A 17788-nucleotide genomic window follows, 5' to 3' on the forward strand; every position below is an offset into this window, starting at 1 on the left:
TACAAATATTTTACTTTACAACGGTTAATTCTATTTGATAGTTTATCGAAATTCCAATAGGTGGCGATAATAGTTATATTATAATTGTATCGTACAGTCCTATTTCACCATTCCCAGTATAAGTGGTATCTACGTTCGAACCTAGAACGCCTTACATGTCTTTCACTTTGTTGTCTGCATCAGTACCACTCTGAATCAGTGTCAGTAATTACTGAGTTTGAACCCCGGACACCCCTGTACATCCTCTAATTCAACATCAGGATCACTTCAAGTTCAATCATAAGGTCATCTGATTTTTAAAATGATTTTAAACCATTTTTAATAGAACTGGCTCAGCGGATGTACTAACATCCGGCAAGGCGGCAGACTCACATGCCACAGAAAGAATTTATAGCAAATTGAATTTTATTCCTGAAGATTTTTAGACAAACATATTACTCAAGATCCTACTAACATAATCAATTGTGTTTCCCTTGGATCTCACATCAGATTTACAAGAGACCATATCCTCATGGGTTAGCGACATTTCCGTCAAAATTACAAACACCAAACAAATTAAATTAATCAACATTTATTTACCAAAACCAATGCACACCACCAATAACCATTCCTCGAGTAGAAACAATTTCTTCATCATTTTGTCAGTTTAACAGAAAAACAAACATATAGCACCATAGTTCCATTAGACATTCTTATCATACAGTGTATGACCGATTAAAAGACCATTTAAAATATCCACATCCTTAATCATACATTAGGCCTATTTCAATACATCGACAAAGTGTAAACTTTAGAATTAGCGACAAAACTCGTAGATTTGAGTTTGAATAATTATATAAGTTATAATTACTGAAGCCAGTGCTGATTTATGTAAGCCGGATTCATGTACATGTACACTGAACAGGTCACAGGCAGTACATGTACACTGAACAGGTCACAGGCATGTACATGTACACTGAACAGGTCACAGGCAGTACATGTACACTGAACAGGTCACAGGCATGTACATGTACACTGAACAGGTCACAGGCAGTACATGTACACTGAACAGGTCACAGGCATGTACTCATTATCATTAATCAATCTTACGCATCTGAAGAATCGATCTTAGGCCTTTTATCACCATATTGAAGTTTATGTTACAAATAACTATCAGACAATGTTATTCTAATAGAGAAATCAGGTATCCTTTCGTTGTTTCTTAGCTTTCTCATCAACGACCCACTGCAGAATTTCTTCTTTCAGTTTTGTTTGCGGTTCCACTTGGTTTAAAGTTAGTGGTTGTCGGTTGAATGGATCAAACTGGTCACTGGAAATTATAAACAACAATGATGTACATGAAGCTTTAGATTAACCAAGCATTTTCAAAAAACCAGAGGCGCATTTATTTAGAGGCGACCGATAAGATTAACTGGAAATAGCAATTGTTTAGACTGGCTAGTGACCAGCCACATCTGTTTGGTTGAATACCGATACATGAACTGACCAAACCATTGAAGGAGCAGTTTGCTGGAGTGAACTGACACAACCAAGACCACATAAACTTATTTCTGAACAAATGCACTTCAGAACAAAGGCATGATTACAAGACAACTAAAATATTCATATTTTTAAAAAGACAAACCTTAGAAGATGTCTAGCAATAGTAGAGCGATCTACGATGGTCTGTGAAGCGGGTAGTAAGACCGGGTCAGTCATTAATGTACCCATTATTGGATCGAGATATTCCTCCGGGGCATCGTCCAAAACTTCATCTTCTTCCTTCAATTCTTTAGCATATTCCTGAAATAAGCGTATTCAGCCCAGATGACTCTCTATAGATTCAATATGGTAAACGATGTTTCATGATTTCTATTACCTGTACTTTAGCGGCTAATGTTTTAATAGCGCTGATTTTTACGGGTGGACTGCGTATCCGTGCCAACACTGCTTCAACTTGCGTAAACAGTTCAGCAGAATACGATCGTTCATCTCGGCAAACAGCGCGACAAAATCCGTCCGACGTTTGTAAATTCAAATAAATCTGACTGATATTCGACACGAGTTCGTGCGGTTTAAATTCTAGTTCTTCAAAATCTTTCACTTTGAAATCTCTTCTTTTCGGTCCGACCTGAAAACAATAAAAACATTGCTGAACATATCTCATATCGTATATATTCAATGAAGATAGAGTTAATGATCATTCATTTATTACGAACGCATAAGATTTTAATTTTTCAACACCCCCCTCCCCCTTATGTGCAAACTGGGCCTTGCGATGGCTTGCGACTCACTCTGACCCGACTCACTGCGAATGCCGGTGATCTACACCTGGATTAAAGCAATACGGTATACATTATGCATAAATAATAAATGAATGACCTTTTCCTTAAAGAAATTGATACGAACCAGATTGATCAAGAAGTAATTAAGCATCGCGACCATTCGATCCACTAACACACTATGAGTGAATATACTGTGAATTTCTCTAGTGAGGATTTCTAAAGTCTGCACGGTGCTGTTTCCCATCACGTTGTGATAACGACATTGCATTTCTAACATCCTGAAATTCATTTCTGCCTCGCGTCGTTGCTGCGGAGCCATCTGATTCCAGTCTCCTCGCTGCTTCTCCTCTTGTTTCTCCTTCATCTGTTTCAAATACTGAAACAATATCATAAAACTTCTGTATGCTACGAGCCTAATTAATATTCTCCATTCATATGAACTGTTTTCAATGTTTTCACTTAAAGTGACTATAACATATTAAACAGGGTTCTCTAAAACTTCTATTCATAATTCAATATCAATTTTTATCAATTTTGAACTTTACCTCTAGTGCCCAATCGAGTAGATAGATGGCGTCATTGATAAGTAGATTGACAAATCGTAAGAATACGGGTGGTTGAATATCCTCGATATGTAAAACTGCCTCTTTTTCCAACGCCTAAAAATGAATTCAAATCTTTATTCAACCGTATCTAAAGTATCATCTGATAGTTTATAATTTACAAACCTTTAAAACGTTTTTATGTCGTTGCATCTCCCACATATATTCTAGCACGATATACATCGGTCGCCTGTAACTGAATTTCTGTTCGAACTCAACACTTTCACCGGTCACTTCTATACCGACGAACACGTTTAGTAGAGTCTCCGCTAATGCATCTATGTGTTCATGATGTAGAAACAATTGTTCTCTGTTGTAACTAGCAAATAAACAACAGGAAAACCTTAAGATCTTGCATAAAACGTACAACCAAAGAATATAGAACTCTTCAGAAATGTTTGAGGTTTATTTTCTAAGTTTGTTGACTAACCTCGCCAGAAATCCGGTTCTATTGCTCGACTCTTTGTGCGGAGTCAAAGCCTCTAACGCTTCGGCCATTTTTCCGCGTAGATGAGGATTTTTCAGATGTTCTCTGCTGCCCATAAAAACCAAGACAAGATTCATAAACTCATTGAGATTCGTGCCGATCACCTATAACGAGAAAACATTCACGATAATCATTAGTTTGGGTCGGGAACAAAAGATAATTTTGGGGGTGAATTATCAAAAGTTACCTCATAAAATTCATCCTTAAACCTTCTCAAGAATATCATGAAGTTCAATATATTGTCGATAAGAAACTCGGGTAAACAAATGAGAGCGTTTCGATTCGGTGAGCACAGCGGAAACGAAATCTCCTGGAATGATTTTGCATCGTTACTGACGGCGAGATGACAGAGTAATTTGGCAGTCGCGACGTGAAGGGAACCGAGGTGTTCTAATAACGTAGGTTCAGTCAATACAGACTTCATACTGAGATACACGGACATCGCTGCAAAATATAGAAACCATTCCTAGAATTAAGTCGATTAAATATAAATAAACTGGTCGATTTTATGAAGATAAAAGCATTTCGAGATCGAATCATACTTAAAACAGTCTATAGCATCAGTTTCAGGTGTAAATCATACAATGATTTTCTTACAACAACATAAGATATATTTTCAAATAAGTTTTAGATAACTCTGCGTTGTACCTTTGTCCATCCTAGTTTGAACCATCTGTCCGGCCTCTGTGTTAGCAGTGCCCTGTTCCTGTAAGGAGTGATAAACTCGCTGCGCTTGATGTAGATCGTTATTCAGTTGAACGTATTTCTCATAAACCACGTGGAACCCGAGCATCAAACATCGATGAGTCATGAAAAAACATTCCGTTATGAAATTATAGTGGATTTCCGTTTCTTGTATTTCTTTCAGTTCATTCTCTTCTCCGGGAATAAACTTTGTATCTTCGGACAATCCTAAAAATAGATGTTGTTGTTTGAAAGAATATTGACAACTAGAACGTGGTATTTGCGACGTATGTCTCTCCGGGTAAGCGAACAGTAGAGGGGACAGACAGGTAAGAATTGAAGGTTTAAACCTGTGTCATGCTTATCAGAAATAACCGTAATTTGCAATAGAGCTGGACATCTCAACTATCCCAATCCTCACACCAAATTCCAGGGGAATCGGCAATAAAGAATTGCAGGCTGTATCCCGCTAAAAAGGTCTCAAAGAGTTGGTGCACAATGACTAAAATAAGACCTCTAAGGAGAGATACCAGTAATGAAGGCTGAGTACATACCTTGCATATGTATACTATGAGCCCAAGCATCCTGTTTGTTTTCAGCCTTCGTAACGCAGTAAGTCGGATTGATCGTCAATAGTTTTACAGGAATTTCATTATTCACCGAACAGAAAGGTTGACACAGCCTCAACAGAACGGCGCATAGATTCATGAAGAATCCATCGCTGCACTGACCGGCGTGGAATATTGCCAGTTCAGGCATCTGATTGTGGGCCAGTTTAGCCCGACCTACAAAATATACATAAAGACAAACTGTAGTTCAGGGTCTGGGCGGATCTAGGATCTTTTGAAGGGTTGGATCATGAAATTGGAATGGGGACTTTATTTGAAAAGAGGCAGATTAAGAGCAAAAGGAGGATTTTCAGACCCATCTCAGGATTCTATGGATTTTTTAGAATTTCTATCCATAGAATTTAAATTCATCCTGACTTTTTGGAGGGCTTAAGAACGGGTAGATGAACAGATGAAACTAACCGGCGTTTGAGTGAATACACATCCCGATCCAATCTAACATCAAATCACGAATTTCTCCTTTCATCGACAATAAATTCAGCACCATTTTATAAACCTGGTCGTTAAGTAACTGTAATCTCTGAAATCATGTATAAACAAATATTGAATAAAGGAAGGAACTCACAGCGTTGAATTGTTCCATTCCAAATACAGGGTGAATTAGTGGGTACTATCTATTGACAGTGTGAACGTGGCTACTATACCTCTTGTATTCTGCCCTCTACAGCGTTGTGCTCCTGAGCCGGCTGCGAGGACGGCTGATTGAAAAACTCAAACGGTGGCATCTTATCGCGACTGATAATACAACTGAGTGATAAAACTCTCCCGAGGACAGTATTCTCATACGCGTTACCAGCACTCGATTCTGGTAGTGTGATGAACTTTAAAAACGTCTGAAAATCAAATATGTTTAAAATGTATAATTCTGAGTTAAAATTGAGAGGAATTTTTAGCAGAGGTTGTTAATCTATTTCACCTCAAGGTTTTATCTTTTTAGATTTAAGGAGTTGCAGAGACTTGTTAACGGGGAACCAGTTGCTTAAAGGTTGGTTTAAGTTAACCGCTTGATTCAATGTCATTGTGTCAACCAGTTAACCAACTATTGAGCAAATGTGCCCTGTTGTCAAATCAATAAGCCTGAAAATAGGCAGTGACGATGTAGGTAGGTTAAATAATCTTATTAGAAATACAAGCTTTTGTTACTAGTGCATAGTAGCTTATCCCGATGAAGCTACTTTATGCACTAGTAACAAAAGCTTTTATTTCTAATTAAATCAAGTTAATCTACCTACACAGTACTACCTATTTTCGCATTCTTAGATTTTAGGTGCAAGTCTCAAGAAATCGCCCATAATTATCCATTGACCACTTAACTTCAACGATCAACCTACCAGAGCTAAACACGGCATTTTTGTGCTGGTGAAAAAATTCAGTACATTCAAAATGAAGAATAAATCTTTATGAAATATCGAAGACGGTTCAAGTTGTAGAGATCGTAGACACATCTGCAGAGTCGGAACAAACGCGTCGTAGACACTTCCATCTTCTTCGCAACCGCTCATCTCTAACGCAATCAACGTGAAGAATTCAAATACAACATCTACATCTGTAATTGATAAGAAATATATTTCTTCTTGTTTAAGAAAAATCAGCTGCGAGCATCAGAGAGAATAAAACTTCTACCTAAAGCAGTTCATTCATTCAGTCTTTATGCTGCCTGTCATCTACAGACCAGACATATTCAATGTAGACCCAGTATACAAATATAGCTAACACCTTTCTTATTACTGGTACATCCAGGTACCGGTATAAAATTGTGCAATGTTCATCGGATATTTAGGATAAACTGATTATGTCAATTCAGCTACCTGCATACACAGATACATTTCAGTCAATGATGACCGAAGACTTGATTTCAATTTTTGTCCCAATTGAGCAGAATGTCTGCAAGGTTTATCAGATATTTAGGATAAGGTCATTTACCCGATGAATTACAACTATCCCACAGTAATTGAGCTGCTTGTTGCCTCGTGTCTTGACCATTGTATATATCCGGCTGTTGCAGACTGGTTTTGGCATTCATCAAAATCACCTGGCGACATTTTTCTTCCAACGTTGAATTCAACTGCAAAGATTTAAACAAATGAACATCAGTATCAGAGTCAATACAAAATTTAGTAACTTTTGGGAGAATAACTTTTCATCGCAAACTTTCTGACATTTTTTGAAGAGCCAGACACAGTCAGTAAAGAAAGAGCAGCCAGGATTTTCACAAAAATTGTTGTAGGCACAAAAATAAGAAATACAATTAAATACTTTTAAACACAATATCATAATGGTAGTCTTTGTCAGTTGTTTAGAGCAGCTTAGACTATTAAACTTGTCCAGCTAGTCTATGGATTAGAATTGAAGATATTCTAAAACTGGTAACTCGGAGACCGAAAAAGTGTCGGCCGGAACTTCAAAAACTGGCAACACCCCTGATAGACGAACAAGTGTGAGAATAATGAAAATATATATCGATGAGATATGACGAGGATTGGGAGGAGGGCTAGACGTAAGTTATTGCCGTAGCGCGGTTGTATTTTCCGGCTGGATTCACCGATGAATAGTATTCAGCATTCGCAAGCACGCTTCTAAACGGTCATTTCTATTCATTATGTCACCGAAGTGAACTAATCAGAATGTTGTGTAGTTATTACGTGTTACACGTGAATTCATATAGTTATAACAGAAACCACTAGTGAACGGTGTTAATTAGAGGTCTCTCTTTCTCTCTCGCTGAACCACGACAAAACTTACATACATAAAACGTTTCTCTGCTTTACCGGTATCTGAGAGAACACTTGTGTAGCAATCGTCTGAAATATTTCCTCGAGCTAGTGTAGTTTATTTGACATTTCGACTATATCCTAATAGTCATCTTCAGAAATTACTGAGTTACAAGAGAAATTATGAGAATCTAATAAGATGTAAATGAATCATTAGAGAAGTAGACTCAGAGACTCAGAGTATTTCATTAAAGATTTTATTAGAATTTCAAATCAGTTCTCGGCTGAGCTAAAAACCCTTCATCATATCACCCTAAAAACTGTGGAACCCAGTTACATAATACTCAGTTAAAATTGAACTATGGAACTGGGTCCTAAAATTCTTGGTTCAACAATAGATTCAGCAATTTTTTAACGTGTTTCTCAGAATCAAATGGAACTCATGAATATCATCGCTATCAATCGAGTCATCATTCAATGATTGACATCCCTGGATGTGAACTAGATTTCGGATACCGCCGCCGCCAGAGATTCCATCATTGAACAAAAAAACAATCAAGCGTCGAAAGATCCGGTTTCAACTGCGAGCGTGAAATTATTTCCAGGAAACGAGTTATTGAATTTTATATTCTCAATGGCGCCGTTCTAATCGAAAACCGATGAAATCCTGGCAGAGATTAAAGAGAGGAGAGAGTACCGTCCACCGATGATATTCACAGCTGAGATGAAAATTTCCTGGAATTACTGACTGGGATGAAATCATCACAAAAATATAGCTACGAAGTAACGGGTTTTCTGCTGCCTGGCAAATTTGTATACAGTATCACTGGTGATTATTTGATTCTAGAAATAAATAGATCTATCATTATTAGAGATTTCAAACTTTGATGACATAGAATAAATCAAAGTAAATTAGAAAAATATTCCAAAAAAAGATTCAACTTCTGGAGCTGTTGCTGGTGCTGGTGTTGGTGCTGGTGTTGCAGCTTGTGCTGATGCTGCAGCTGTTGCTGCTGCTGATGCTGCTGCTGCTGCTGGTGCTGCTGCTGCTGCTGCTGCCGCCGCTGCTGCTGGTACTGGGGCTCGTGTTGTTGACCTATGAGTGATTGATGCGCGTGAAGTCAATGGCGCGAATCAACTCACGATGACGATTTTATAATGCGTGATTTTATGAGGTGTCGCGCGCGAGGAGAGAGAGAGAGACTGATAAATTACAGTCAATTATCAAACAGCGAATAGTTTTAAATCACCCGAGTCTCAACTAGACGTTTATTGCTACCACGACGACGACGTTAATCAATTGTTCAGGTAAGAAAAGTTTTTGATTTAAACGCAGTTGGATTGGAAAGTGATTAGAGGTTATCTCACGAGTATCTCACGAGTATCTCGTTATTAATTGTCTTTGTTCGTAGGCTACGTTTCATGTTTTATCGCGCATGAAATTCATTAATGAAATAATTAAAATCACCACTACTAAAAATGATACCTTGTTTCTCCTAATCGGCCCGGTCACTTTTGTAAACCGCGATAAAATCTGTAATCAGTTCATTTTTATTATTCATTGTTAGCTCGATCATGATATACTAAATAAAGTAATATAAAGAGTAGATAGGCAGCCGGCCGGGTCAACTTTTATGCCCAGCAGAAATCGACCTATCAAATTTCTTCGCCTAAACCACAAATAAGATTAATTGAATTGAGAGTGTGATATCTGTGTCTATGCAGCTGCTATGAATATGGTTTGAATAATACGACCAATAAATACTTGAAGGATCAATTATACAAGACAAATATCTGGCCCGATTTCAGCCTGGGCCAAATTGTCTCAGTGTAACTCATTAAATTGAGCAATTCACTAAAATTGCAACATAACAATTCAACTTATCAACTGAAGATAAAATGTCTTATCCGCAATTTATTGAATTACGGTTTCAGATATCGATAATAAAGCTACAAATCATTTTCAAAGAGCTGTCAATGTATAATTGCTTTTATCTTCGAGATTTAATAGTCATCTCACAAATAGTCAGTACAGTTCCCCCCAAACACCACCCCCCTCCCACCCCACCCCCCCACGTCAAAAATATGATGTATTGAAATCTTATTTCATTGTCATCCGATGAAAAGATAATCCGATACGTGATTTATTTCTAAAGAATTGCGTGATATGTTCATTGATTTCTATCGATGCTATCAGATCTAAGCAGTAATTTCAACGGCGAGATTCATTCTGATAAATAGCCTTATACGATATCCAGCTAGGTCTCCAGCTAGGTTACACCCGGTCTCACGACAGGGAACCCAATCACACGCCATGAATTCAGTTACAAGATTTCATGAAACCATCTCATCTCTCCTGCTATTATTACATCTGGAGCTTTTTCTCATTAAATTATCAACCTTTAATTCATACACAGAACCAGTAGGAGGCAGGTAATATTGAGAAATCCGATGAATGAATGAACTCTTTTTATTAGATTCAACTGTCAACATTGTAAAATTCAACTTAGTTTTATCACAGAAAGGACTCAAAGTGACTGGAACATCGACTGCTATCCATGCAGTCACATAAGCTGTGATCACACGAGCATTTTTGCCAAATTTGGCCCGGAACAACCGTTCACACAAGTGCCAAATGGTTCCGTGCCTGTTTGGAACTGGTTCCAGAAGTTAACCACTATGCTTTGTTTGAGCATTGTTTAGTAACGAGTGAGTGGTTTACATGTGAATGTGCTCTCTAATGAAGCATGGGTTAAATTTAACTCGCGCCCGATCCGGGCCATTTTGGTCCGGGCCAAATCATCTCCATGTGATCGCAGCTTTAGTATCCACTTAGGTAAATCCAAAATTGTTGTCAGTCAGATTAACTCCGTTCAGTCAGATTAACTCCTCAAGCAAATGTTGTTTTTATTCATAAGTACAGACGACCATGCATGGGGCTAATTCATCAAACAAGATGTGAAAACTATCTACTGCTGCTGCTGCTGCTGCTGCTAGTCCGGCCAGATTTCCTCGAAAAACTCATTTACGATATTTTCATAGCTCTAAAGAATTCATTGCAGATGACTGATGGGAGGGGGAGAGGGAGGGGAAGAGGGAGGGGGAGAGAAGGGTTTGAGTGTATTGAGCAATCTGTCACCTGGACAAAAACGTGTCGTGAATTTCTAAAGCGACGACATGTGAGTGACTAAACAGTAACAGTTTGTGGAAAACAAACAGATCGTCAACTGTTGCATGAATGATCTCGAAAAACAAATCCAACACGCAATCAACAGATTTCATGATTCTTTTACGTTTATTCCGAATTTCTTAAATCTAGATAAATTGCTCGTTGGTATGCGTACACCTAGGACTGAAACATTAGATTTAAATGCGACCGATAGTTCGAGGTTGACAGCAGCCCTGCGGTTACTGACACAAACATTCTAATCTTTCTTCTTAATACAAACTGTCAAAAACATCACGTTAAACCGAACCCCTGCTTCACTGAATTCTTCCATTCCATCTACCGATATTTGTGGAGTCGTAAAAGCTTCAATCAATGGATTCGTACATCACAATGAATCTATTCAAATAGATAGCAAATGTTTTCAAAAATCCTCTTTAAAAAACATGAATTCCTCTGAACTGAATTCATGATTTCCCTGATGATTTTCATCCACTAATTCACTGCGCGTTTCTTCCTGTGTTTCATGGTAGATTTGCACATTTTTTGCTTGAAGTTGAACCAATGAATAATTGATACGAGCGCGAGAGAGAGAGTGAATAAATCCAAGGTCTGCGTCAACAGGTTAATAAAACTGAGCTCTACCTGTCAGAGAAGAGAGGAAGACATCAGTCTACAATCAGTAGAGATATATCTGAGTGAGACATCAAACAAGAGAGGAGGGTTTCAAAAATTTCAGGGCTTGACGGCAGACAATTAAGAGTCCACAAAGTCTGCTGCCCAGATTCAGCTATTTGACAATCAAACATTGGGTGTTGAGGTCAGTAATTGTAGCCTGTGCCACGAATAAATACCTAGACCTGGATCAGATAAACACTAGAATCCGTACAAGTGGCCGGAATTGTGCTGACATTTATCTCGCTTTTTTTTTCTATCAATTTCTGAGAAGTCGAGGCACATACGGCCTCGAATACGAAAACAAGAAAAGGTAATTTGGATTCGAGCCAGAAAACCGCGTCGGGTCCTGCGGGATCCGAGCGCGATCTACACGGGATCCGAGCCATTCTTTGCCATCAGAAAACAAATCATATCGATAAAATTCAGCGTCACGGCGATTGTCACGTCAGATAATTGAACGCTAAATAAACATCTATTTAATTAGCCACGCCAGACACATTCTACCCTCGTGACTTCTCAACGAACATTCATCAATCTTTTTAACTTGTACTGTTTCCGATAGCGGATTAACAACAGACCGACAGACAGAACCACAGAACCACCGACAGAACCACAGAACGACAGACAGAACCACAGAACGACCGACAGAACCACAGAACCACCGACAGAACCACAGAACGACCGACTGGTATCGAGCAATCGGGTTCTTTACAGAAATCAATTATATGAAACAGGATTCATTTCTACAGTCGACTATTTTTCAATTGTGATTTTTAATGTTGAATTACGGAGGCATCAAATCATGTCGACCCAAACTCAATTCATAGTCATTCACTCTAAATACTTTCTAAATCACTGTATGTCACATCCCTGTATAAATCTATTCACAAGCTGATACTTTGTTTATTTCTAATGCATGGACCTGATTTGTACACCTGTTTGTACGCTGAGATCATTCTTTCGATCAAAGGAGATTTGAATTTTCGACAAATCTTATTTCGCTAATCCAGAAACTGAAAATGGATAATGAATAAAAGACAAAGACAGAAAACAAACAGTTTCAACTATTTTTACAAAACTACGAATTCAAATGGCGAGGATTACGTCAGTTTCACAAACATGATTTGATCCTGAATCTCTTTTAACTTTCACTCTTTCATCGCGTATTCAAAGTAGTTTTAATCTCTACGTGAAACAGTGATGATTAAACAAAATCAAAATCTCTGTGATCAGATTTCAGCGAGACCCTGTGGCTGACTAAAACTAAAAATATTCACAAAAGTTCACAAATGGTTTTTATTTCATTGAAACTTTCTACTCGTTCCCATGAATAATCATTTTAAACTGTATCTAAAACTAGTTGAAATCTAAGTTCACGACAATCCTAATTCTGGGAACATGAGCTTTTCATTTCTGACAATCTGTTGACAGCTACCTTTGCGCCATTCAGGCTGAGAGTGAATTAGCAGCAGTTACTGTTCAATTAAACATGAAACACCACATCTGTGATAGAATTAATGATAATAATCTATAGATCACGGCATCAGTGCATGCCATCATCCAGACAAAACACATCTCATCTCAGCTATTCTACTGTTGCATTCACAAAGAATTTGAAAAAAAAATCAAAATCTTTTGACATTTTACAGACAGAATTTCATGAATTTTACAGATCTATGACTGCAGCCAGTAAGTAGCTGTATGTATGTATCTAGTGAAACTGTATGATAGATGGGAACCTGATACATATACTGAATATCAGTAACGTACCGACAGGTCTGAGAGTGAAATATTTATTGACAGTCGATTACTCAAATATCATCAATACACACAGACTAGACATAGAAATACTTATCCAAGCTACAAAAATATCTTATATATGTCGTATATACGTAGCCATAGACATTTCCAGTATAGGGCTGCGCCGACCTCTGAAAAGTTCTGTCAGTAACGTGTTAAATTTTTTCAAGAACATTTCTTTGAAAGTCAATAATCAATGGTCAGACCCTCAGTTACATCTTTCACATTTCAGTAGACATCGAACAAATCAAATCAGTATTTCTCGGGACACAGAACGAAGAACAGTTCTGAAACAGTTGCATCTGTGAAACGGTACAACCCACAGGGGGGGGAAGTGAACGGCGCTGAAAAACTCATCGGTTCCAACCGACCAATCAGCAGTAAGTATGAATAGAACAGTAAGTGACGACGGAAGCAGACGGATCCAGACAGACCGATTCAAACCGAGTGATACCGGCGACCATGAAATAACCCTCACATGATAATACTGTATAATCAACTTCTTAAAAAGCTTTTATCGCTAGCCCTCGATCTCTCACCACCACCACAACTACCGCTGCTGCTGCCGCTGCTGCTGCATAGGAAAATTGAAGACGACATATTTACGATGCGGGAAATGTTGATTGGTTAATGTCCAAACTGGATTACTGTCATTGACTCGAAGTTTACTTCAAGGATTTATTATACATCTAACATAAAGGTTGGTGTTAAACTCATCTCGTATCTGAAGGGGTCAAATTAGAATCAGTCGATCAGTAATGAAATTCAATATTCGCGTCACACTTCCAGTAAATGTATGAAATTCCTTCATTTATTTCTTCAAACTTATTTTTGGTTTTTCCTACATTTTTTACATTATTATCATGATTGATAAGATAAATTTATGTTCAGTTTCTGACAGTAGAACTGTGGTTTGTTTCTGACAGTAAAACTGTGGTTTGTTTTGTGCACCTGTAACTTCACTATTTTTTCTCAACAATAGATAATCCTGGCGCGCTGTAGTTAATAGTGATTTGAAGCCGTTGAAAGCTGCCGTACGGGATTCTTAAGGATTTCTCGAGAAATCTCGAGTAACGTTAGTTTTCGTTCATTAGATAGTAATTGCTCACGATACTAATCACTGGTGAACGCAGCAGCCTCGGGGTGACTATCGCACCCGTCACCGGGGGTGACGCTGATTATCAGAGGAAAATCATTAATAGTCGGCAGGAACTAAAACTTCACGGCTCAATTTTCATAGATATTGAATAAGTATCAAATCATTTATCACATGAGGAACATAAAGGAACAACTCTTGTAGCCATTTACTTTTTCCACATGACTACAGCTTGTTTAGGTGGTCAAACATCACAAACTATCTCACAGTTTGTAAATCCCCTGATTATCATTTGATGTTATGCACGGCAAGTTTCTAACATTGAAGGGCAAACAAACTATGACATGTTACACCTCTGTTTGATGCCCTGCATAATCCTATTTGTTTTATGCCCGGTCCCTGAAGTGTTACTAGTGGAGATTCCCCGAGATACTCGCTGACCGACTGACCGCTGGAGATCTGGAGAATGAGAGTCCCTGAGATACTCGCTGACCGACTGACCGCTGGAGATCTGGAGAATGAGAGTCCCTGAGATACTCGCTGACCGACTGACCGCTGGAGATCTGGAGAATATAGAGTACCTGAGATACTCGCTGACCGACTGACCACTGGAGATCTGGAGAATGAGAGTCCCTGAGATACTCGCTGACCAAATGACCGCAGAAAACATTACGACACACTTCAAAAGAGTTTCAGTCGTTTTTTGCGACCAAAACTGACAAAACGCTAATGGTTTTATAATATCGTGTGACTATGGGGAATATGAGAGAGGTAGAGCTGAAACTGATCTCCATCAAGTCCATTACTGAATGTGATCAATTGCCATTAGTTATTTACTACTAAACTCTTCACACGCTGCTCACTCGCCAATAGTCTGACCACAAATAAAACCAACACCACAACACGCAATCCTTTCTTAACTCGACTCAAAATTTGTAATAGTCAAAGTAGTATTACTGAAGTCATCTCTATTTTTGATTCCCAAAAGTATAAGTCATCAAGTCACCAAAAATCCAACTACAAGTGACTATAAGGTCATGAGAAGACTTGAAAAGTCCTCGATGAAACAGAGTTCTTACAGATTTGCGCCGGAAATTCTTAGAGTTTTATAAGACGATCAGATTTCCTAGCCTCACAAGTGTAAACGTCAGTGAATGTATCGGATGGATGAATATAGTTATACCCGTTGTTACCCGTTGTTACCCGTCGTTACCGTGGTGTCATGACAAATCTTCTCTAACGATGGAAACGTAGGAGCGCGGACTTTCTCTCGGCGCGAACAATGACATTAATTGAGCGACCGAAATAATTCGATATCAACGTATAATGGCTCGCTGGATAGATAGCTGACCGGCTTTTATACGCGCCTAACTTTCTACTAAGTGACAAAGAATAGAAAAGTTTCCTATGCGTTGCAGATTTGCGATGAGAAGATGAGATTGTGGGAACTCGGATTGCTGGAGCTCAGATTGTGGGAACTCGGATTGTTGGAGCTCGGATTGAGGGAGCTCTATTCGTCGAGACTCCAATAAATCTTATCACCATCGATGAAAAACTATGAATTCACGTCACAACCTTCATTATCCTCAGTTATCTGCATTCTCTGATTTGCTATGTTCCATAGTTCTCTGTGTTCCATTGTTCCACAGTTTCAAGGGTGAATAATGCGCCAAAGTTTGGAACATTAATGAGATTTGATCCAAAATATGTACACAGTTCATCTAGGTAAATGGAGAGATGCATTTCTATGTCGTTTTACTGAAAGGTGTTGAGCTCAGGTGCCGCGTTATTTATACTAATTGATGAAAAGGATTTAATTAGCGGCGCAAGTTGAACTGACACCTGATGCGAGAGAAATAGATAAAAATGAGGTTTCAGATGAAATGTGATGAAGAAAATCAAAATATAGTCATTGCATTTTAGCAGGAATCAGTTGAGTCTTTAAGATATATACTGCCCATTACTGTTTAGAGAGCTGGTCACTTTCATACTAGTTTTACTAGTCAGATAAACCTGACTGACTGAGGTCTCATACTAGTCGAGGTCGAGACATGAATTGGATTACTGTCATAACAAATTACTGTTTACAAGTCTCTCAGTTCTTACAGTGTGTGTGTACACTGAATGATTTACCAATTGCACAATTTCATCTTAACACATACAAATTCCACAAATGTGGCACCAAAACCTTGCGCCCAGTCGGATAGTCATGGCTAGTTCTAGATGTAAAGATTAGCCTTACTGATGTCATAATTATCATTGAACTCTGAACTAATTCCCAAATAAGGGTTTTGGTCATCATTGCACTCTTGGAATAGACGTGCAGAGGAAGAGTTTTATACAACAATAAAGAGAGTGACCGAACAGACGTGAAAAAAATGACTCAAAACAGAACACAGTATCGACACTCAGCCCCTCATGTAGCCACTCGCGTAGCCTCTCGGGATGAAGGTTCTTGGAAGATAACTCATAAACTAACAGTCACAGCAATAAATGAATAATTACTGTAAACTGTTATTTAGTGAAGACATTCATTAGTGTTCATTACTGGCAGCCCATTAGTCAATGATTAATGTGTCTCTATCACAGATCACAGTGACTAAATATGACATGTCTATCAGTTCAGATCTCCAGGCACTATCACGTCCACAGGATCGCTGTATATCAAACATTACAGGTTGTAACACAATCTAATTCATCTGCATTCTATTACAAATTGACTTTAAGACAAGAAATAGATTTAATGGTTCAATTATAGACAGAAAAACCAGCAGCCTTTTTGTCCCCCCTCCCTCTGTCTCTCTCCCCGTCCCTCTCCCTCTCTCGCTTTCCCCGTCCCTCTCCCTCTCCCCGTCCCTCTCCCTCTCTCCCCGTCCCTCTCCCTCCGTCCCTCCCCTCCCTCTCTCTCTCTCTCTCTTCCTCCGTCCCTCTCCATCTCTCTCTTTCTCCGTCCCTCTCTCTCTTTCTCCGTCCCTCCCCTCCCCTCCCCTCCCCTCCCCTCCCCTCCCTCTCCCTCTCCCTCTCCCTCTCCCTCTCCCTCTCCCTCTCCCTCTCCCTCTCCCTCTCCCTCTCCCTCTCCCTCTCCCTCTCCCTCTCCCTCTCCCTCTCCCTCTCCCTCTCCCTCTCCCTCTCCCTCTCCCTCTCCCTCTCCCTCTCCCTCTCCCTCTCCCTCTCCCTCTCCCTCTCCCTCTCCCTCTCCCTCTCCCTCTCCCTCTCCCTCTCCCTCTCCCTCTCCCTCTCCCTCTCCCTCTCCCTCTCCCTCTCCCTCTCCCTCTCCCTCTCCCTCTCCCTCTCCCTCTCCCTCTCCCTCTCCCTCTCCCTCTCCCTCTCCCTCTCCCTCTCCCTCTCCCTCTCCCTCTCCCTCTCCCTCTCCCTCTCCCTCTCCCTCTCCCTCTCCCTCTCCCTCTCCCTCTCCCTCTCCCTCTCCCTCTCCCTCTCCCTCTCCCTCTCCCTCTCCCTCTCCCTCTCCCTCTCCCTCTCCCTCTCCCTCTCCCTCTCCCTCTCCCTCTCCCTCTCCCTCTCCCTCTCCCTCTCCCTCTCCCTCTCCCTCTCCCTCTCCCTCTCCCTCTCCCTCTCCCTCTCCCTCTCCCTCTCCCTCTCCCTCTCTCACTATCTTTCTCTGCTCCTCTCCCTCTTTCTCTGTCCCTCCCTCTCTCTCTCTCTTTCTGTCC

General features: G+C 39.7%; 1 protein-coding gene across 3 annotated transcripts in view; it reads right to left on the reverse strand.

Annotated features, from left to right (window-relative positions):
• Window positions 1–582: 582 nt before the first annotated feature.
• LOC141904167 (ubiquitin conjugation factor E4 A-like) overlaps window positions 583–17788 on the reverse strand; it is a 32708-nt gene continuing 15502 nt past the window's right edge. For all 3 annotated transcript variants that reach the window (XM_074792706.1, XM_074792707.1, XM_074792708.1), the window contains exons 6-19: window positions 6590–6731; window positions 5998–6212; window positions 5311–5499; window positions 5069–5186; window positions 4592–4822; window positions 4002–4265; window positions 3541–3797; window positions 3297–3457; window positions 2993–3185; window positions 2810–2923; window positions 2389–2640; window positions 1859–2110; window positions 1625–1782; window positions 583–1309 (exon numbers count right to left, since the gene is read on the reverse strand). In XM_074792706.1, the coding sequence (XP_074648807.1) occupies window positions 1180–1309; window positions 1625–1782; window positions 1859–2110; window positions 2389–2640; window positions 2810–2923; window positions 2993–3185; window positions 3297–3457; window positions 3541–3797; window positions 4002–4265; window positions 4592–4822; window positions 5069–5186; window positions 5311–5499; window positions 5998–6212; window positions 6590–6731 (2676 nt within the window). In that variant the 3' untranslated portion in view covers window positions 583–1179. The remainder of the gene's footprint in view (window positions 1310–1624; window positions 1783–1858; window positions 2111–2388; window positions 2641–2809; window positions 2924–2992; window positions 3186–3296; window positions 3458–3540; window positions 3798–4001; window positions 4266–4591; window positions 4823–5068; window positions 5187–5310; window positions 5500–5997; window positions 6213–6589; window positions 6732–17788) is intronic.

The sequence above is a fragment of the Tubulanus polymorphus genome, chromosome 4, assembly GCF_964204645.1.
Source record: "Tubulanus polymorphus chromosome 4, tnTubPoly1.2, whole genome shotgun sequence".
NCBI lineage: Eukaryota > Metazoa > Nemertea > Palaeonemertea > Tubulaniformes > Tubulanidae > Tubulanus > Tubulanus polymorphus.